The sequence below is a fragment of the Trichoplusia ni genome (assembly GCF_003590095.1).
Source record: "Trichoplusia ni isolate ovarian cell line Hi5 chromosome 15 unlocalized genomic scaffold, tn1 tig00000713_group14, whole genome shotgun sequence".
Lineage (NCBI taxonomy): Eukaryota > Metazoa > Arthropoda > Insecta > Lepidoptera > Noctuidae > Trichoplusia > Trichoplusia ni.
In genome coordinates, this window is record NW_020799734.1 from 14,632 (window position 1) to 34,528 (window position 19,897).

The following is a 19,897-nucleotide window of genomic DNA, read 5'->3' on the forward strand; positions in this document are numbered from 1 at the left end:
TGTTACCACGAAACAGAAAACCAGTTTTTTTCTGTTCCGTGAATGTCCCGTGTGACATCACTTATCACATTTCTACATCATGTACCATATTCATAAGTTATAGATGTATTGAAATATTTATCTTTTAAAAAGTCGACCATTAATATTTTTTTTTTTTTTCAAATTTTTGGCGGTCATCATGATTTTCACCCCACAGCATACAACTTTTCTTAAGATAAAGTAGGGTTGCTTTTCGTATTATTCTTAAGCACATTATGTACTTTATAGGACACAAACAGGGTAGATTTGTATCATGTCTCCACAAGCGTGAACCGTGTAACGAGGCCACAGATGCTGTGCCGCGACAGATAATGAATTTCAATTTCATACCTATTGCACCCGCAACGAATTATGTATCCCACACTATAGGACACTTCTAGAGTGGACAAAACGATAAAGTTTAAATACTATTATAATATTCTATTACGACTTTTCACCAAGCTGGTCTCCTACCATTTTACGAATCTCATCAAACTTCTTGGAAGTCCAATTAATCGTAATTATTCAGAAATCAATAATAAATGTAAAGACAGAAAAACCAGAACCTTCCATAAAATATTAACTTCCATCCAAACAAGACCACTTTTTGTCTTTATACAAGACCTCTTTTTGTATTTATACAAAAGAGCTCTATAAATATTGCGGTATTTTAAGCTCCGTAAACTTCTGGACACTGCTGTTCAAGCGCTAAATAATTTCGACCCTATAAAAATCCTTTGAGGGCGTCGCAACCCTTTCAGTTGATCTAGAACTTTGGAACCGATCACAATGAGTCAGTCCGTTCGTCCAAAATCTTGTGCAAAAACCTATAAAACTGCTGAGCTGAAAGTGTTAAAGATCCTCAGTAAAATTGATAGTTTGAAATTGAGTAGTTCATACATAAGTCAGCTTGATATCCCCAAAAGTAGTGAAAGTAATGTTTTGCGGCGAAAATCAACGGTTTATGTATCGCTAGCAGCAGTCCTTGTTGGTGTGATGCTACTCAGTGCACGATGGGTTCATAAAGAACTTCTTGGAAATAGAGTAAGTAGTTAGTAAGAAGAGAGTGAACTTTTGTGTTTAATAGCAAGGTGGAAAGCAAATCTATATTTATTTGATTTTACAGAACTGCATCTTGGAATTGCCATCATTCTCGAAATCAGTTTTCCGTCCACCGGAAGATTGCTCTATGTGTGCGGGAGTTGATGACGTAGTGCGGATCGCAAACACTACAGCTGAGGAATTTGAAGAAAAGTACGCGTATAGCACCACTCCGGTTATAGTCACCGATGCCACAAACGGATGGAGAGCATTAGAGGTAAGTACCTTCGTGTTAAGTTCTATTTAGCAATAGAACCTCACCATGTTTAAGTTAAGTCTGATATTTTACCTCATTTTCTTTTTTATAGGAATTCGATTTCAAGTTCTTTGCTGACTTCTATCGCGACGGCAAAAGCATGGGAAAGCAAATCAATGACTGCTTCTACTTCGCTTACAAATCAGGTCTGAACTCGCTTAACGAAGTGTTCAGTATGGATGAAACGAGGGCCAACCTGTCTGGCAAGCCGTGGTACGTAGGTTGGAGCACATGCTACGATGAGGAGACCAGAAAACTACGGACCTTCTACAATCGCCCGTACTTTTTGCCAAAGACGGCTGAGAGTGATATGGTGGACTGGATCTTCATGGGAGGTCCGGGTCAAGGCGCGCATATGCACGTAAGTTGATGTCATATTTTTTCGGAGTGAAAAGCTTATCACTCGAATTCTTAACGACTTTCACCGACTAAAACTACTCCGTACCTCTTCAGCTGCCCGAGTCGGAGTTTTAGCTAGAAATTACGGGGTACGTAAGAAACAAATTCGATAGACTTTTTTTGAAAATAGTAAGGTATGTGCTAATTAACCATTTGATCTGGCAGTTTCGTTAAGCTCACATCTCTCAAGTCCACGTCAAATGGTGATGCCACCAAATTCTCAAACCTTAAGGACCAATATACTTTTCCGTCGCTAACAATTAACGAAGAACTAGGTACTAAAAAGTTCTACACTTTAGGCAGTAATTATATTGTGTACTTGACTTATTATACAGAATGATATCCATTACAGGTGGACTCAGTGAAGCACATGTCGTGGCAGGCGCAGGTGCGCGGCCACAAGCAGTGGCAGCTGGCGCCGCCGCCCGAGTGCCTCTACCAGTGTCGGTGGATCACCTTCACTGTAGCGCCCTCCGAAATCTGTGAGTGGTTCTTTGTTCTTTATTTTAAGACTAATATTAGGGATATATATTTAATTTATTTTTTGAAATGAAACTACTTTTACGGATTTTATCGCGGTTAATTTTTGACGTCAAGCAAGTACAGCGAGACAACAAGCTCCAAGTTCCATGGCCCCGTCACAGAAACCGAGTGAAGCCAGCCACTGCTGATCGTTTGCTTGCTGTACTACCATATATCAGAGGAGTCACTGACAAGTTTGGTTACATCCTGAAGCGAGCTTCAATTAAAACATACTTCAAGCCGCCCAAGAAGATTAGCCAGTCCTAAACATCCGTCAAGTGTCACATACCTCTACAAGATGCAGGAGTATACAATCTAGATTGTAACTGCGGCCTCTCTTACATCGGTCAAACCAAACGAAGCATAGGGACCCGCGTGAAAGAACACATAGCTGACGTCAAACACCAGTTCCAGCCATTATATTAGATTTGACCAACCACAGATCCTCGCTAAAGAATCCAAATTCCGACCTAGGATGTTTCGCGAGGCTATTGAGATTAAAAAACACTCTAATTTCAATAGAGAAGATGGCTGGAAGATACCACCTACTTGGGATCCAATAATAAATAAACTCAAGACCAAACCCAAGAGCAGCGCTGCAAGACATCAAGACACAGTGAGCTCATACTAGCGTAGGTCGGACCACAAATAATTAATTAAAATATGAAGGTAGAACGAGCAACATCTTCTGTCAAGACGAACGCCATCTCAGTCTGCCCGTGACCATGACATCTGCAAAGGTTTCGAAACGTCGGGAACTAAAATAAAAAATTAAACCGCGATAAAATCCGTAAAAGTAGTTTCATTTCAATGTCTAACATTCGCGTAAACCTAAGAAACCATTATTTTTTATCTGTTACTTCCAAAATTTTATATTTATAAGTCCTATAAATATTAAGCTGATATTTTTATCCATTGTCTTCCAATTTCAGTGGTGGTGGACACGAATAGATGGTATCACAAGACAAACGTGCTTCCCGGCGACATCAGCATTACTATTGGCGCTGAATACGACTAAACATGTGGAAACTGAATCTGTTGTAACCGTTACGATACCAGTATTTTCAAATTACTCTTTCCGTAGATTTAAAATGAAACAAAAATATGTAATGCTACTAAAACCTTTAATCATCACCGTAAATCTACATGCTACGTGACACTCAGCGAGGTTCTAACTTGAAACATTGACTGGAATGACAATCAGTAATAATACAGAGAGCGTCTGACACATACAATATACGTTTCGGATAACAATTACATTGTTACAACTGCAGATTACATCTATTGCTTTACTTGGGAGTTCACATAAAAAATATTGATCAGTAATTCACTCAAAATTGTAACTTAAATCGCAATACTGCATTAATCACATTTAAAATCGTATCATTGAGTCTCGGAATAAAAAGTTCGACATATAAAATATTTTAAGTACAACAATTGGATCTTATACTGGGTAACACGAAGAGTGGCCGTTCACACTTTTATCCTTTCGTGTGTTTTAGACGTGGATCCACGTTCGAAAAATCTTTACCCTCGTGTGCCTAAGCGTGGATCCACGTCCAAAACTAACAAACTTTTTAAATGCGATTTTGTTCTCTATTCTTTGGACTTTTGGGTAAATTTTTTTTTGCAACGAAAACGTACTGAATGAATCTGTCACGGGCGGCCATTAGACTGAATGGATTTCGTCATGGGAATGGGATCGACAAGTAAAAACAAGTGCATTCTGGTGACACGTGCGACCGGTGAAATTCCTTTTGTGTGATTCTCACGAAAATAAACAACTGTAAGTATTCTTGTCTATTTTGCTTTTGTTTATATTATGTAGAACATAAAACAATTGAAAATAAATGTATTATTAACTTGATTTGTGATATTTCTACGATCAAATCTCTCGCGATGTTTTTTCTGTCAATGTTTTGATTTTCTTATCGATTTATATTTGCATCTATCTTAAAAAAATGTCGTTATTATATATCATTATAAAGGAAATTTCATTAACTTTCGAATTGCATAAAGGTTTTAGTACATTTTTTATCAGAATATGAAAAATAATTGACATTTTCTAAGGTCATGCAAAATGCACGCACACATTCTCATAATAGGGCTTGCATTTACGTGACGCAGATGACGCAATCGAATGGCGTCATGTTACGTCAGTCTTGATGTTTTTGTACAGTATGTTGTTTTGTTTGAATCCATTGATATATTGAACTATATATTATAATTGCAGTGTAAACTGTATATAGCGACAATGAAATAAATTGCGCATTTTATGGCGTTATTGACACTTGTTATTAAATAAATGGAATGAGATGGAATGGAATGAAACGAGATGAAAAAAAACAATATTATTTTACTATTTCAATATTTTTTACTAATAAACGATACTATACATGCTCATGATATAAAAAAAAAAAAATAACTGGTGTTGTTAATCGATTTCGCTCACGTAAAACTACTAGCGTTTCATATGGTTTCGTCCAAGTTTTCGTAACTATTTTTCTGCACACGGTTTTTCTCGCGTATCTATCTTAACTTTATAATATTATAAAAGCGAAAGCAATAAATATCAGAAAGTATCAATAAGTCATTAGTGGTTTTCTCTTCTTTTTAGGAATTCATCATGGTTGTGGTCCTGGATCTTGACCGGTTTTTGCATAAACGCGACTATATTTCTTGCTATAAAGGAGAGTGTATGTGGCCATGGGAGGAAACCCATTTCTTGCGGGAAAATATTTGTCATATTTGCCACACGGAAGTTAATAACTCCATAAGGCACTTCCGTGTCATCATGAGTAGAAATACAATTCGTCGGCTTCTACTATCAAATTTTTTCTGGTGCAAATGTGGTTATAGTGTATATGATCACTATCCCCCAGACGAATGTTGCTCATAAATTCTTAATTTTAATTTGATTCTTTTTTTAAATTCATTGATCAGATCATTCCAAGAAGAATATGTTTTTATTTTCAAAAATAAAATTGATTTCTTAATCAAATTAACTCATTTTCTCTACGTGGACACAAGAAGGTACTAGGCAAGATCTACGTCGTCCAATAAACTATTAAATGGCATAATTGACTAACTGGTACAGATTTTTTTTTTTATTTCTTTCATTCTGTCATCATTGAAATAAATAAATAAATAAAAAACTAATCTATCCTAAATAACCGTAGGTAATGGAGCCAGACCGAATTATTGACGACGTCGGGCTTCCCGAAGCCAGCACTTCAAAAAGTGTGGTATGCTGCTAATAAATATTTGTATCAAATATTTTTGTTAATCAGGGAATTCTAACAAGTAAATATTTTTTTCAATTTTCATCTTTGTAGGGTACCGGAAGACATTTTCCCGATGACGACGATTATGATTGGCAGCCTAATCAAAGGCCTCATGACCTTGATATGTCTTATTCCGAGGTAGATATTTAACAATTTTTTTTTACTTTTTATTTTTAGAGTTTTGCACGCATTCTCCCTCTGATTAATTATAAATGAATATGATTATATTTGTCACATTATCAAAAAGAATTATCATAAATGGCAATTTACTCTTGTAGATACTCAGTGGGCCATTAGGCGAGGAGCTAAGAGTGGATTCGGGCAGTGAGGAAGAGGAGGAACCTATGTCGCTGGAGGAGCTTCGAGCTATCCTGGAAGAGACAGCCGAAGATGTTGAGGAAGATCCCGAAGAACACGAGAGGCTGTCTGAATCTTTCAATTGGTCAAGCGATTATAGTACATTTAGAGGTCAACCGGAAGTTTATTCCCAGGCAGGCGAGCGAGGTCCCAATATTAAGGAAACAGATCCTCTGAAGCTATTCACTCATGTTTGGGATCACGATATAATGAACAGTATTGTGGCACAGACCAACGAGTATGCCTGGCAAACGATAGCGCAAGCATCCGAGTTACCGGACGGTATCTCGGCGCATTCTCGATTAAATGATTGGGTAGAAACCACTACTGATGAGCTGTACAAGCTCTTTGCGGTGATGATTTTTATGTCGCTGATGGTCGCAGGACGTGTGAGTGAATACTGGAGCACGGGTACCCTGGCCATGCCAGGTTTTCGTAAACTTATGAGTATAAAACGGTACTGGCTACTCATGCGTTTCCTGCACTTTGTCGATAACAATACTATCAGTGTTCATGGTTCCGATCGTAAAGTTGCTAAGATACAACCCATCATTGACCATTGTAATAAAAAGTTTAATAGCATGTACACGCCTCGCAGAGAAATAAGCATTGACGAATCGTTGCTGCTTTTTAAAGGACGCTTGAGTTGGATTCAGTGTATCCGTACAAAAGCAGCACGGTTTGGTATCAAATTTTATGAACTTTGCGAGGCGGTTACAGGCTATTTGCTCAAATTTGAGGTTTACACGGGAAAAAAATATCCACAGACAGGGGACTCTGCGGAGGACTCCTTGTATGGCTTTACGAGCGCAAGTGCGAAAGTGGTGCTAAGGCTCATGCAAAGATTCCTCAACAAAGGTCACTGTCTTGTAATGGATAACTTTTATAATTCAGTTACTTTGACACGATTTTTAAAGTTGAATAAGACCGATGTCATCGGAACTCTGAACAGGCGAAGAATGGGGACACCGAGGGACATACAAATTCTCAACGAAAGGAAACTTCAAAAAGCAGCAGTGGTAAGTAGACACTGTGGTGACGTATCTGTCTTATCCTGGAAAGACGTTAAATTAGTAACCACAGTGTCGACTTACCACAATGCGGACATGTTGCCTGGAAGAAGAGCAGGACAACAAATATTGAAGCCTGTGGTTGTGCACGACTACAATAAGTACATGGGCGGTGTAGATTTAAAAGATCAAATGCTGTCCATGTACTTAATGGAACGCAAAAGGGGGATGAAATGGTACTTGAAAGTGTTCAAACGGCTAATAAATGTTAGCATTTTGAACATTTTTATCATACATCGCGAGAACAGCACAAATCCCCTCAGCCACAGGCAATTCAGATATAAATTGGCGGAGCAACTGGCTCAGAAATACCCAAATTTGACCTTATCTCGGCTAATAAATCCTCCTGCTCTTCTCCGCTTAGATGGTGATAATCACTTTCCAATCTATGCAGATTCTTTAGAAGATCGAGCGGGGAGCAAAAGAAACAAAATTAAAAGAAACCGCTGCGTTCGTTGCTCCTTAAAAAAAATACGGAAAGAAGTTAACACCGTTTGCCAGAAGTGTCAGAAGTTCCTTTGTCTCGGTCAATGTTGGATTGAATACCACACTCTCGAAAATTTATAAAATTTTGTCGCTAATGTAGGTATAACTAACATCGTGCCACAAAAAAACCCGACTACGGAAAAAAGCATCTGAAAAGTATGAAACAAGAATATATTCCAGAATCAACGAAATACGGTATAGTGAGCATCTCCAGGTTATGGCCGTATTCGCATGCCGTTATGATTTATGCGTGCTTATTTAAGTGCTTACAATGGCATGCGACTACGGCCATAACCTGGAGATGCTCACTACCGTATTTCGTTGATTCTGGAATATATTCTTGTTTCATACTTTTCAGATGCTTTTTTCCGTAGTCGGGTTTTAGTTTTTATAACTTTTATTTTTATTTTTCTCTTTTTGGTGGCTTGTGACAATTACTCAAACTTCACGTTCAGGACAAATACCGTGTCTAGAGCATTTCCAAATAATACGGTCAACACACAAGAGATGGCGCTAGCAGGTCGAACAATTTCTAATTATTCAATCTTTGCTATTTTATTTTTTATTTATTTTAAGTAATATTTGTAATGCCAAATGGTATTTCAATACTCATTGAATCAAAACTAATGCAAGTACGTTATTTGTGAAGAAATCAATTTATTTAGTGCAACTTTTTCTGTCTCATCGGCTTTTTTTTTAAAGTAGCCTATTTTTTATAGAAAAAACTAGCCTATGACACTCCTGGTGTTAAGACGAATCAATCGACACCTCATTTGTCAAAATCTGATGAGTACTTTTTGAGCTACGGTCTAACAACCGATTCAGATACATACATACATACATAGGGTGTCAAACTCATTACCCTTCCTTTTTCCGTAAAGTGGTCATTTTTATTCTATGGTTATTGTCATTATTTAGAAAATTATCCTTTTCCTAGAAATTTTTCCTTTATTTTTATTGTCTTTTTAAGTATTTTTGTTTCCATTGCTTCAATTATAAATTTTGCAAGATCAGATTTTGAATAGAAGGAGGCGACGTAAATTATAATTGATCTTGAAAAATTCAGAAGGAATGGAAACGAAAAGATTTAAAAAGACAATAAAAAGAAAAAAGAAAGGAAATTTTTTTAGATTAAAATAAACCAATTAATTTTTTTTTATTTGTAACTAATTATAAGGAACAACTTTTAATGTTTGTTAATAATTTAATAAATAAAAAGATACAATTTTGTACACGTTTTTTATTTCTAATCCAGCATTAAAGATTTTTCAACAATCAAAAATAAACATCCTGTATCACCGGTCTATGTTATGGCGCGAAATTTAAAATGCTTACACACACATACAAAGGAACGCTCGCCGCTTCCTCGCGCCATTTCATTTCGGCCGTGCATACGACGGTAATTATTACGAGCGTGGGTCAATCACACGAAAGGTTAATCCTGAGTAGGTAATTAAAAGTAACGTGAAAGTCAATCAGATTTATTTACTACAACATCAAGGGTACAGATTACAAATAAATCATTTTCCTTTTGTATTTTCATAGTTAATAAAGATTTTTTATTTAATCCCAAGTTTTTGTAAGTTTTAACCTTTCGTGTGATTGACCCACGCTCGTAATAATTACCGTCGTATGCACGGCCGAAATGAAATGGCGCGAGGAAGCGGCGAGCGTTCCTTTGTATGTGTGTGTAAGCATTTTAAATTTCGCGCCATAACATAGACCGGTGATACAGGATGTTTATTTTTGATTGTTGAAAAATCTTTAATGCTGGATTAGAAATAAAAAACGTGTACAAAATTGTATCTTTTTATTTATTAAATTATTAACAAACATTAAAAGTTGTTCCTTATAATTAGTTACAAATAAAAAAAAATTAATTGGTTTATTTTAATCTAAAAAAATTTCCTTTCTTTTTTCTTTTTATTGTCTTTTTAAATCTTTTCGTTTCCATTCCTTCTGAATTTTTCAAGATCAATTATAATTTACGTCGCCTCCTTCTATTCAAAATCTGATCTTGCAAAATTTATAATTGAAGCAATGGAAACAAAAATACTTAAAAAGACAATAAAAATAAAGGAAAAATTTCTAGGAAAAGGATAATTTTCTAAATAATGACAATAACCATAGAATAAAAATGACCACTTTACGGAAAAAGGAAGGGTAATGAGTTTGACACCCTATGTATGTATGTATGTATCTGAATCGGTTGTTAGACCGTAGCTCAAAAAGTACTCATCAGATTTTGACAAATGAGGTGTCGATTGATTCGTCTTAACACCAGGAGTGTCATAGGCTAGTTTTTTCTATAAAAAATAGGCTACTTTAAAAAAAAAGCCGATGAGACAGAAAAAGTTGCACTAAATAAATTGATTTCTTCACAAATAACGTACTTGCATTAGTTTTGATTCAATGAGTATTGAAATACCATTTGGCATTACAAATATTACTTAAAATAAATAAAAAATAAAATAGCAAAGATTGAATAATTAGAAATTGTTCGACCTGCTAGCGCCATCTCTTGTGTGTTGACCGTATTATTTGGAAATGCTCTAGACACGGTATTTGTCCTGAACGTGAAGTTTGAGTAATTGTCACAAGCCACCAAAAAGAGAAAAATAAAAATAAAAGTTATAAAAACTAAAACCCGACTACGGAAAAAAGCATCTGAAAAGTATGAAACAAGAATATATTCCAGAATCAACGAAATACGGTAGTGAGCATCTCCAGGTTATGGCCGTAGTCGCATGCCATTGTAAGCACTTAAATAAGCACGCATAAATCATAACGGCATGCGAATACGGCCATAACCTGGAGATGCTCACTATACCGTATTTCGTTGATTCTGGAATATATTCTTGTTTCATACTTTTCAGATGCTTTTTTCCGTAGTCGGGTTTTTTTGTGGCACGATGTTAGTTATACCTACATTAGCGACAAAATTTTATAAATTTTCGAGAGTGTGGTATTCAATCCAACATTGACCGAGACAAAGGAACTTCTGACACTTCTGGCAAACGGTGTTAACTTCTTTCCGTATTTTTTTTAAGGAGCAACGAACGCAGCGGTTTCTTTTAATTTTGTTTCTTTTGCTCCCCGCTCGATCTTCTAAAGAATCTGCATAGATTGGAAAGTGATTATCACCATCTAAGCGGAGAAGAGCAGGAGGATTTATTAGCCGAGATAAGGTCAAATTTGGGTATTTCTGAGCCAGTTGCTCCGCCAATTTATATCTGAATTGCCTGTGGCTGAGGGGATTTGTGCTGTTCTCGCGATGTATGATAAAAATGTTCAAAATGCTAACATTTATTAGCCGTTTGAACACTTTCAAGTACCATTTCATCCCCCTTTTGCGTTCCATTAAGTACATGGACAGCATTTGATCTTTTAAATCTACACCGCCCATGTACTTATTGTAGTCGTGCACAACCACAGGCTTCAATATTTGTTGTCCTGCTCTTCTTCCAGGCAACATGTCCGCATTGTGGTAAGTCGACACTGTGGTTACTAATTTAACGTCTTTCCAGGATAAGACAGATACGTCACCACAGTGTCTACTTACCACTGCTGCTTTTTGAAGTTTCCTTTCGTTGAGAATTTGTATGTCCCTCGGTGTCCCCATTCTTCGCCTGTTCAGAGTTCCGATGACATCGGTCTTATTCAACTTTAAAAATCGTGTCAAAGTAACTGAATTATAAAAGTTATCCATTACAAGACAGTGACCTTTGTTGAGGAATCTTTGCATGAGCCTTAGCACCACTTTCGCACTTGCGCTCGTAAAGCCATACAAGGAGTCCTCCGCAGAGTCCCCTGTCTGTGGATATTTTTTTCCCGTGTAAACCTCAAATTTGAGCAAATAGCCTGTAACCGCCTCGCAAAGTTCATAAAATTTGATACCAAACCGTGCTGCTTTTGTACGGATACACTGAATCCAACTCAAGCGTCCTTTAAAAAGCAGCAACGATTCGTCAATGCTTATTTCTCTGCGAGGCGTGTACATGCTATTAAACTTTTTATTACAATGGTCAATGATGGGTTGTATCTTAGCAACTTTACGATCGGAACCATGAACACTGATAGTATTGTTATCGACAAAGTGCAGGAAACGCATGAGTAGCCAGTACCGTTTTATACTCATAAGTTTACGAAAACCTGGCATGGCCAGGGTACCCGTGCTCCAGTATTCACTCACACGTCCTGCGACCATCAGCGACATAAAAATCATCACCGCAAAGAGCTTGTACAGCTCATCAGTAGTGGTTTCTACCCAATCATTTAATCGAGAATGCGCCGAGATACCGTCCGGTAACTCGGATGCTTGCGCTATCGTTTGCCAGGCATACTCGTTGGTCTGTGCCACAATACTGTTCATTATATCGTGATCCCAAACATGAGTGAATAGCTTCAGAGGATCTGTTTCCTTAATATTGGGACCTCGCTCGCCTGCCTGGGAATAAACTTCCGGTTGACCTCTAAATGTACTATAATCGCTTGACCAATTGAAAGATTCAGACAGCCTCTCGTGTTCTTCGGGATCTTCCTCAACATCTTCGGCTGTCTCTTCCAGGATAGCTCGAAGCTCCTCCAGCGACATAGGTTCCTCCTCTTCCTCACTGCCCGAATCCACTCTTAGCTCCTCGCCTAATGGCCTGCCATTTATGATAATTCTTTTTGATAATGTGACAAATATAATCATATTCATTTATAATTAATCAGAGGGAGAATGCGTGCAAAACTCTAAAAATAAAAAGTAAAAAAAAATTGTTAAATATCTACCTCGGAATAAGACATATCAAGGTCATGAGGCCTTTGATTAGGCTGCCAATCATAATCGTCGTCATCGGGAAAATGTCTTCCGGTACCCTACAAAGATGAAAATTGAAAAAAATATTTACTTGTTAGAATTCCCTGATTAACAAAAATATTTGATACAAATATTTATTAGCAGCATACCACACTTTTTGAAGTGCTGGCTTCGGGAAGCCCGACGTCGTCAATAATTCGGTCTGGCTCCATTACCTACGGTTATTTAGGATAGATTAGTTTTTTATTTATTTATTTATTTCAATGATGACAGAATGAAAGAAATAAAAAAAAAAATCTGTACCAGTTAGTCAATTATGCCATTTAATAGTTTATTGGACGACGTAGATCTTGCCTAGTACCTTCTTGTGTCCACGTAGAGAAAATGAGTTAATTTGATTAAGAAATCAATTTTATTTTTGAAAATAAAAACATATTCTTCTTGGAATGATCTGATCAATGAATTTAAAAAAAGAATCAAATTAAAATTAAGAATTTATGAGCAACATTCGTCTGGGGGATAGTGATCATATACACTATAACCACATTTGCACCAGAAAAAATTTGATAGTAGAAGCCGACGAATTGTATTTCTACTCATGATGACACGGAAGTGCCTTATGGAGTTATTAACTTCCGTGTGGCAAATATGACAAATATTTTCCCGCAAGAAATGGGTTTCCTCCCATGGCCACATACACTCTCCTTTATAGCAAGAAATATAGTCGCGTTTATGCAAAAACCGGTCAAGATCCAGGACCACAACCATGATGAATTCCTAAAAAGAAGAGAAAACCACTAATGACTTATTGATACTTTCTGATATTTATTGCTTTCGCTTTTATAATATTATAAAGTTAAGATAGATACGCGAGAAAAACCGTGTGCAGAAAAATAGTTACGAAAACTTGGACGAAACCATATGAAACGCTAGTAGTTTTACGTGAGCGAAATCGATTAACAACACCAGTTATTTTTTTTTTTTTATATCATGAGCATGTATAGTATCGTTTATTAGTAAAAAATATTGAAATAGTAAAATAATATTGTTTTTTTTCATCTCGTTTCATTCCATTCCATCTCATTCCATTTATTTAATAACAAGTGTCAATAACGCCATAAAATGCGCAATTTATTTCATTGTCGCTATATACAGTTTACACTGCAATTATAATATATAGTTCAATATATCAATGGATTCAAACAAAACAACATACTGTACAAAAACATCAAGACTGACGTAACATGACGCCATTCGATTGCGTCATCTGCGTCACGTAAATGCAAGCCCTATTATGAGAATGTGTGCGTGCATTTTGCATGACCTTAGAAAATGTCAATTATTTTTCATATTCTGATAAAAAATGTACTAAAACCTTTATGCAATTCGAAAGTTAATGAAATTTCCTTTATAATGATATATAATAACGACATTTTTTTAAGATAGATGCAAATATAAATCGATAAGAAAATCAAAACATTGACAGAAAAAACATCGCGAGAGATTTGATCGTAGAAATATCACAAATCAAGTTAATAATACATTTATTTTCAATTGTTTTATGTTCTACATAATATAAACAAAAGCAAAATAGACAAGAATACTTACAGTTGTTTATTTTCGTGAGAATCACACAAAAGGAATTTCACCGGTCGCACGTGTCACCAGAATGCACTTGTTTTTACTTGTCGATCCCATTCCCATGACGAAATCCATTCAGTCTAATGGCCGCCCGTGACAGATTCATTCAGTACGTTTTCGTTGCAAAAAAAAATTTACCCAAAAGTCCAAAGAATAGAGAACAAAATCGCATTTAAAAAGTTTGTTAGTTTTGGACGTGGATCCACGCTTAGGCACACGAGGGTAAAGATTTTTCGAACGTGGATCCACGTCTAAAACACACGAAAGGTTAACTTTTTTTATAATTATATAATTTATTGGATACATAGGGCGCTACAGGAAACTCGTATATATTGAACTCTTACTTATAGCATGGAATGATTGCACATTCAAAGACCAGTAAATATTTGGTCTCAAGCTGCAGTCACTATAATATTGTGACATTAACATCGACTACAAACATTAATTTGGGTACATAATTACTTAAGAATTCACTATGAATATACTGTTTCATCGCTATACTCAGGTCTTGTACAAGGCGAACAGAAATTCTTCATCGATTTTAAATTCGTTTTATTTTCGTGAGAAAATTGCTCTATTTATTACGCATATGATATTAATGTTTTCAGATAAAAGTACAGTTGCCGATGTTATTCGTTCTTATTATTTTGTTTGATTATTTCTAGCGATAAAACAGTATACAGTGTTTTTGTGATTAGTTTATTCTTCGCTCTGGCCTGCCGAGTCGAGGATGACTTCGAACGAGAAGGGTTGGAATAGATAACCCTCGCCGGCGTAGAACTTGCTCTGGAACTCAACCCTGGGTGGAAAATAGTTGTGTTAAATTTTGTTACAATATTTAAACAGTCCACTGCCTGATTATAATCTGTATTTCTTCAAGTGTTTCGTTTCTAAATCTTATTAAAACTATTTTTTTGTTGTATTAAATAAACAAGCTATATTTTGACTGATTGCACGGATAGCCTACCTAACCATAGAGTGGTTGAGGTTACCACACCAAATCCACTGTGTGCGACGTGTCGCGGGTTCGATCCCCGCGTCGGACAAGCATTTGTGTGATCCACGAATGCTTGTTCTGAGGCTGGGTGTCTTTGTGCACGTTATTTGTATGTTTGTAAAAGCCCCCGCGACACAACGATTAAATTCCTTTTTTTTAAGTATTCCTATAGCTTAGGTTACGTTATACAGTAGCAGGTATACGCACCAGTGCAGACGCAGCGTGTGCAGGAAGGCGGACAGACCCTCCATGAGCACGAGGATGGACACGGAGATGGCGGCCCAGCCCGCGAACACCACGTACAGGAAGATGCCGCCCTGGAAGTCCGTCGACATCAGACCTGCCGGCGGGGAACACAGGATTAATAAAAATACAGGTTGAAGACGTATTTGTAAGAAATACTAGTAATAAACAAAATTTCAATAAAAACTAATCTTCTTGACTTGTTTTTTAACTTGATCATCACGATTTTTTTATTCATCTCTTTTCTTTGGTTATGGCCGGTAAGCTGTTGCAGCGTACGTAGTGTTTACCTTTCCTGAGCAGCATGTTCCAGGCGACCTCTGCCAGCTGCGCGTGCGCCAGCGACAGCGCCCACAGGCGCAGGTACGACGCCGTGTGCGACACGCTGCCCAACACGTACTCGATCGTGTGGATGCCCTGCGACACACCGGATGCTTACACATTGTACAAGGTAAAGTTGTATCGATACAGTTGTTATAATAGTTATAATTTTGTAGTATAATGAAGGAAGGACAATTGTTCGACAAAAATAATAAGACCTGTGCCTTACATTGACGTTAGGATGCGCAGAGGCGCTTGAACAATGGCAATTAATAGGCTTAAGAACTCATAGTAAAGATATAGTCGCCTTAGAAAACAAAACAGTTAGGATGTAGGTATAAGTGTAATACCTGGTGTATGAAGACCTCGGTGATGTCCTCGTCGTGCTGCGCGTGGGCGGGCGCGGCGGCCCCGGCGGCGGCCCCGGCCGCGGCCCCGTTCTCCGCGGCGCCCTCCACGGCCACGTGGCCTTGGCGCTGCGACACCACACACGTGTTACTTGTGTAAACACATGTTATTACACGAAAAGAAATAACTGACTAAAAGAATTGCTTACCGCCAGCTATCCATGTGGGAGCATTAAAATAGGAAGGACAAGTTAATAAAAAAGGCTTTACCAAAAACATTTTTTGTCATTACGTAAGGAGACCGTCAGATTACCTGATAGATTTATGAAAAAAAAACGAAATAGGTTTAACTGTTTTTTTTGTTAAGTATTACAAGTATACGAATGAATAGTACTTACAGCCCTCTGCTTCTGCTCCTTCATGATGAAGTAGGGTTTGCCGAACAGCATGACCGGCACGCACATCAGAGCCACGATCACGAAGAACTAAAGGAAATAAACCCAGATATCATTACAATAAAGCTCAGTATCATTTACATTCTACTGTCAACAGAAACTGCTATGACTCATAATAATATGTAATTTCAATTATTTACCATTGAAATTTAACGTGAGGAGAGGAGCTCGTGGCTAAGCTATAACCACAAGTGAATCGATCACAGGTTAAGCTATGCTTGACGCGGTTGTTCCGGGGTGGGTGACTATCTTTGTCATAACGAGTTCCTCCGTGTTTCGGAAGGCACGTTAAATTGTGGGTCCCGGCTGTTATTCCTACTTCTTTGACAGTCGTTACAAGGTAGTCAGAAGCTTGAAGAGTCTGACAACCAGTCTAACCAAGGGGTATCGTATTGCCCAGGTAACTGGGTTGAGGAGGTCAGATAGGCCGTCGGTCCTTGTAAAACACTGGTACTTAGCTGAAACCGGTTAGACTGGTAGCCGACCCCAACATAGTTGGGAAAAGGCTAGGCCGATGATGACCATTGAAATTTAACGTCCAGAAGAGCTTCAACGAATAAATTTGATTTGTTTAATAATGTTTAACACATAATATTACTTACTCTACTAAATGTATAAACAACCGTTATTATAATAATAATTACCTTCTGCAGACCCATCTGTCCGGCGTACATGACGTCGTCACAAACGGGGCGCGTGTTGGCGTCGTGCTTGAACAGCATCATGTTGATGAACGTGATCAGGATAGAGGGCGCGCAGTACGCACTCGTCTTCACGATCTCTGTCATAGTTGTACACAAGTGTTAGTTTGATGGTAATATAGAGAACACATGTAACTTGGCTGGTTCTGTGTATGCATGCTTTGGTCTTGCATCTGTATTATCTTCGCTGTAATAATATTAAACTTTTACGAATATTGTGGATTAACTCATTTTAATTCTCATTGTTTTAACTGGCAAAAGGCGCAGTTCCTTTCATCTCCCGCAATGTTTGATATTTTTAGGTAACAAGCCAACATTTTTATACTGGGGCATGGAATTCTGTGTATTGTATAGGCCATATATAGTGTAGCAATGTCCTTACCAGGGTCGTTGCTACCGAAGCTGCCGGGCGTGGGTCCGTACGAGGTCCACTTGATGAACATGAGCAGCACCATGTAGAAGAACAGCAGCGTCAGGAACATGATCTGAGGGATGAACTCCACGTAGATGCTGATGCGACGCTTGAAGTAACTGAAAAAAAATATCAATTTTTTATACGGGAAGTTGGCGGAAAATAAATTTTGACTATGGAATATTCGAGAACGAACAAGACTCGTGAGTGCTGTTGAAATATATAATCTCTCACTCGATAGGACTTGTTCGACATCTACTTTACCATTCATAATGGCGTAAGAAGAAATCCTTTAATTTTACTAATGATTATTAGGTACAAGTATAGTGAGTATTGAGTATTGAGTACAAAACAATTATCGTGTTCCCCGACCAGTTTTATGGAGGTACTTTGATAAGACTGTAAGTATTGAACATTTTTGTAAAAATTGAAATCAATTAGCAAAGTACTTGGTACTCACATGTGGTTCCAGAGTGACAGAGAGACACCAAACAACATGTGGAACACGCCGATGATGATGGAGATCTTCATCTTGTACGCGTTCATGAAGATAATCTTGTTTGCTTCAGCCAGCTGTAACAAGACAATATGATAAGTATCCGCCAGTACCGGTACATAAAGTAATGGTTTATGGCCATTTATAAGGAATTAAGGTAAAGTAAACAACCTCAGGAATTTGCTACGTTTTGTAGAGTTTTTAGGTAAATTGAAAGTTTACGACTAAGCGCTGATGTTTTCACAAATCAATGTAAATTGTTATTTAAGTGGTATCATATCATTACTGACCTGCCAAACAGGATCGATACCGAAGGGGTATGGGGTCTGCAGGTAGTCGTCGGAGTCAGGGTTGAGCTGCAGCAGCTTGTTGGACTGCAGCGTGGACTCGTTGTAGTTGGTGCGCCACGAGGAGCCGAAGATGTTCAGACTCTTCGAGAAGATGTCGTTGTAGATGATGCCCGTGTACATTGAGAACAGACCCATGAGCAGAATGATGTAGCGACCGCCGAAGAAGATGTTCCAGATCTGGTGGCATTAATAAACATTGGCTGCATAAATAAATATAAAAAAAAATATAATTAAAGGAGAAAAAATATCAACTGAAAATTAAGACCAATTTAAAAGATTGGAGAAACGAAACAAAGAGCACGTCTTGCAAATAAATTAAAAATATAGATCCAGAATAAAATTGATGATTGTTTTTTTTGTCCAAAGCCTTTTTTACTCCATACCATATGTTTATAACTTAGTTGATTATACGCAAACTGACCTCGCTGTCGATCTTCTTGGCCTGCAGCGGCTTCTCCTTGTAGCACATCCAGAAGCCGAAGGCGGCCATGAGCGCGCCGTGGCCGAGGTCACCGAACATCACCCGAACAGGAACGGGAACGTTATTATCGTGTACGGCCGCTGTGGGAGAGACCAACATGTTGTAGTATGTTGATAAGGTAAGGAAACTTCTAAATTATTACTTTTTTTTCTCCAGCTTAAAAGCTTCCGCTTATCTCTTTTGAGACACGAACACGACTAATGGCCAAAAAAAAATTAAACACAAGAAATAAAACAATACAACCCCTTAAAATCAGTGACGAAACGATTTTAAGCTTGTTTATACTGTACGTTGATAAGTAACCCCACAATCAGTTCTTTTCTTTACCATTAATCCGAGACATTAATTACTGTTGACGAGACACCCCTTTCTGTCTAAAGCTATGAAGATTGATGTATATATGATGTACATACCAGGGTTGACTTCTCTGTATGTGGCCACACCATAAGCGTAGATGAGGTTCTGGAAGGCGGACGTGAACTTGTTGTTACGGTTGTACGTCGGCGGGTCCTCGAGCGTTTCCATGCGGTTCAAGATCGGAGGCACCGAGCTGCCGCTGCGTTCCTGATGGTGGAAGATAAATTATTGCAGGATCGTTAAGGGAACTTATTCTTATGAATAGGACTGACAAGTAGTAAATTTGATAAGACATTAATAAAAACTAAAAAAAAATAGTATGATGAACACACCCAAAGTTACATTGCCAGCCATGCTTCTGGGGATAACACATGCCCATCACTTGCGTAGGGTCTACAAATCAACATTAGAGCATGATGAAATGTAAAAGTTGGGCATTGGAGTCAGATATCCTTTAAATTCTATCATACTATAAGACACAAGCGCTGAAAGACTTCACAAAATTTTCATACTAAAATTACGCGCGAAAATGAAACAGCTCGAGTGAAACAAAACATGTTTCATTTAACGTACCGTTCCCCTCCTCAGAGCCAGCTGTATAGTCTCCAGGTCCAGCGCGGGCACCCAGCACTCAGCGATGAGACACTTCTGCGTGACATCCAAGTTGAACAGGTTCAGCGTGTGGTAGATAGCCTTGATCTTGCGCACCTTCACGAACCAGTTCTTGATGTTCTTAGCGGCGGCGACCAACACGCGGTGACGGTGGTCCTGGTCTGACCCAATACCTGTGGAAGAAGGG

The 19,897-nt window shown here is 37.9% G+C and overlaps 5 protein-coding genes across 9 annotated transcripts; 2 read left to right on the forward strand and 3 right to left on the reverse strand.

Annotated features, from left to right (window-relative positions):
* Window positions 1-797: 797 nt before the first annotated feature.
* LOC113506432 lies at window positions 798-3,526 on the forward strand. The gene is made up of 5 exons (XM_026889288.1): window positions 798-1,062; window positions 1,145-1,336; window positions 1,428-1,736; window positions 2,127-2,256; window positions 3,229-3,526. Exons 1-5 carry the CDS (start codon window positions 808-810, stop codon window positions 3,312-3,314), a joined length of 972 nt encoding a protein of 323 aa, XP_026745089.1. The 5' UTR covers window positions 798-807; the 3' UTR covers window positions 3,315-3,526.
* A 286-nt stretch (window positions 3,527-3,812) lies between these two features.
* Window positions 3,813-7,638, forward strand: LOC113506429 (piggyBac transposable element-derived protein 4-like). Of its 3 annotated transcripts, XM_026889281.1 has the most exons (5): window positions 3,813-4,082; window positions 4,914-5,387; window positions 5,476-5,541; window positions 5,632-5,718; window positions 5,859-7,638. In XM_026889281.1, exons 3-5 carry the CDS (start codon window positions 5,479-5,481, stop codon window positions 7,572-7,574), a joined length of 1,866 nt encoding a protein of 621 aa, XP_026745082.1. In that variant the 5' UTR covers window positions 3,813-4,082; window positions 4,914-5,387; window positions 5,476-5,478; the 3' UTR covers window positions 7,575-7,638. The 3 variants fall into 3 exon arrangements, with proteins under 3 accessions (XP_026745082.1, XP_026745084.1, XP_026745083.1); XM_026889283.1 differs by lacking the exon at window positions 4,914-5,387; XM_026889282.1 differs by lacking the exon at window positions 3,813-4,082 and having other exon boundaries at window positions 4,879-5,387.
* Window positions 7,639-10,381: 2,743 nt separating this feature from the next.
* Window positions 10,382-14,072, reverse strand: LOC113506430 (piggyBac transposable element-derived protein 4-like). Of its 3 annotated transcripts, XM_026889284.1 has the most exons (5): window positions 13,906-14,072; window positions 12,601-13,074; window positions 12,447-12,512; window positions 12,270-12,356; window positions 10,382-12,142 (listed from the first exon to the last, which is right to left on the reverse strand). In XM_026889284.1, the coding sequence occupies exons 4-5, from the start codon at window positions 12,332-12,334 to the stop codon at window positions 10,438-10,440; spliced, it is 1,770 nt and encodes a 589-aa protein (XP_026745085.1). In that variant the 5' UTR covers window positions 12,335-12,356; window positions 12,447-12,512; window positions 12,601-13,074; window positions 13,906-14,072; the 3' UTR covers window positions 10,382-10,437. The 3 variants fall into 3 exon arrangements, with proteins under 3 accessions (XP_026745085.1, XP_026745086.1, XP_026745087.1); XM_026889285.1 differs by lacking the exon at window positions 12,601-13,074; XM_026889286.1 differs by lacking the exon at window positions 12,601-13,074 and having other exon boundaries at window positions 12,270-12,512.
* A 162-nt stretch (window positions 14,073-14,234) lies between these two features.
* On the reverse strand, window positions 14,235-18,812 carry LOC113506431 (V-type proton ATPase 116 kDa subunit a-like). The gene is made up of 10 exons (XM_026889287.1): window positions 18,682-18,812; window positions 18,201-18,437; window positions 17,875-17,987; window positions 17,385-17,533; window positions 16,946-17,082; window positions 16,245-16,331; window positions 15,850-15,975; window positions 15,469-15,595; window positions 15,143-15,275; window positions 14,235-14,737 (listed from the first exon to the last, which is right to left on the reverse strand). Exons 1-10 carry the CDS (start codon window positions 18,778-18,780, stop codon window positions 14,638-14,640), a joined length of 1,308 nt encoding a protein of 435 aa, XP_026745088.1. The 5' UTR covers window positions 18,781-18,812; the 3' UTR covers window positions 14,235-14,637.
* A 256-nt stretch (window positions 18,813-19,068) lies between these two features.
* LOC113506428 (V-type proton ATPase 116 kDa subunit a-like) lies at window positions 19,069-19,881 on the reverse strand (the record flags this gene model as incomplete). The annotated part of the gene is made up of 2 exons (XM_026889280.1): window positions 19,069-19,305; window positions 19,672-19,881. Coding segments are annotated over 2 exons (432 nt in total), but the record flags the coding sequence as incomplete, so codon positions are not given.
* Between the last annotated feature and the right edge of the window lie 16 nt (window positions 19,882-19,897).

Bases quoted from the DNA above. Each gene is read 5' to 3' on its own strand.
- LOC113506431 (XM_026889287.1), bottom strand. From the start codon at position 18,780: ATGTTCGGTGACCTCGGCCACGGCGCGCTCATGGCCGCCTTCGGCTTC. The intron at 16,332-16,945 runs GTAATTATTATT...TATTTCCTTTAG, and splicing joins GACAGATGGGTCTGCAGAAG to TTCTTCGTGATCGTGGCTCT. The intron at 15,276-15,468 runs GTAAACACTACG...CCCCGCCGGCAG, and splicing joins GAACATGCTGCTCAGGAAAG to GTCTGATGTCGACGGACTTC.
- LOC113506432 (XM_026889288.1), top strand. From the start codon at position 808: ATGAGTCAGTCCGTTCGTCCAAAATCTTGTGCAAAAACCTATAAAACT. The intron at 1,337-1,427 runs GTAAGTACCTTC...TCTTTTTTATAG, and splicing joins ACGGATGGAGAGCATTAGAG to GAATTCGATTTCAAGTTCTT. The intron at 2,257-3,228 runs GTGAGTGGTTCT...TTCCAATTTCAG, and splicing joins TGTAGCGCCCTCCGAAATCT to TGGTGGTGGACACGAATAGA.
- LOC113506430 (XM_026889285.1), bottom strand. From the start codon at position 12,334: ATGACGACGATTATGATTGGCAGCCTAATCAAAGGCCTCATGACCTTG. The intron at 12,143-12,269 runs GTAGATATTTAA...CATAAATGGCAG, and splicing joins TTGATATGTCTTATTCCGAG to GCCATTAGGCGAGGAGCTAA.
- LOC113506429 (XM_026889281.1), top strand. From the start codon at position 5,479: ATGGAGCCAGACCGAATTATTGACGACGTCGGGCTTCCCGAAGCCAGC. The intron at 5,542-5,631 runs GTATGCTGCTAA...TCATCTTTGTAG, and splicing joins CCAGCACTTCAAAAAGTGTG to GGTACCGGAAGACATTTTCC. The intron at 5,719-5,858 runs GTAGATATTTAA...TTACTCTTGTAG, and splicing joins TTGATATGTCTTATTCCGAG to ATACTCAGTGGGCCATTAGG.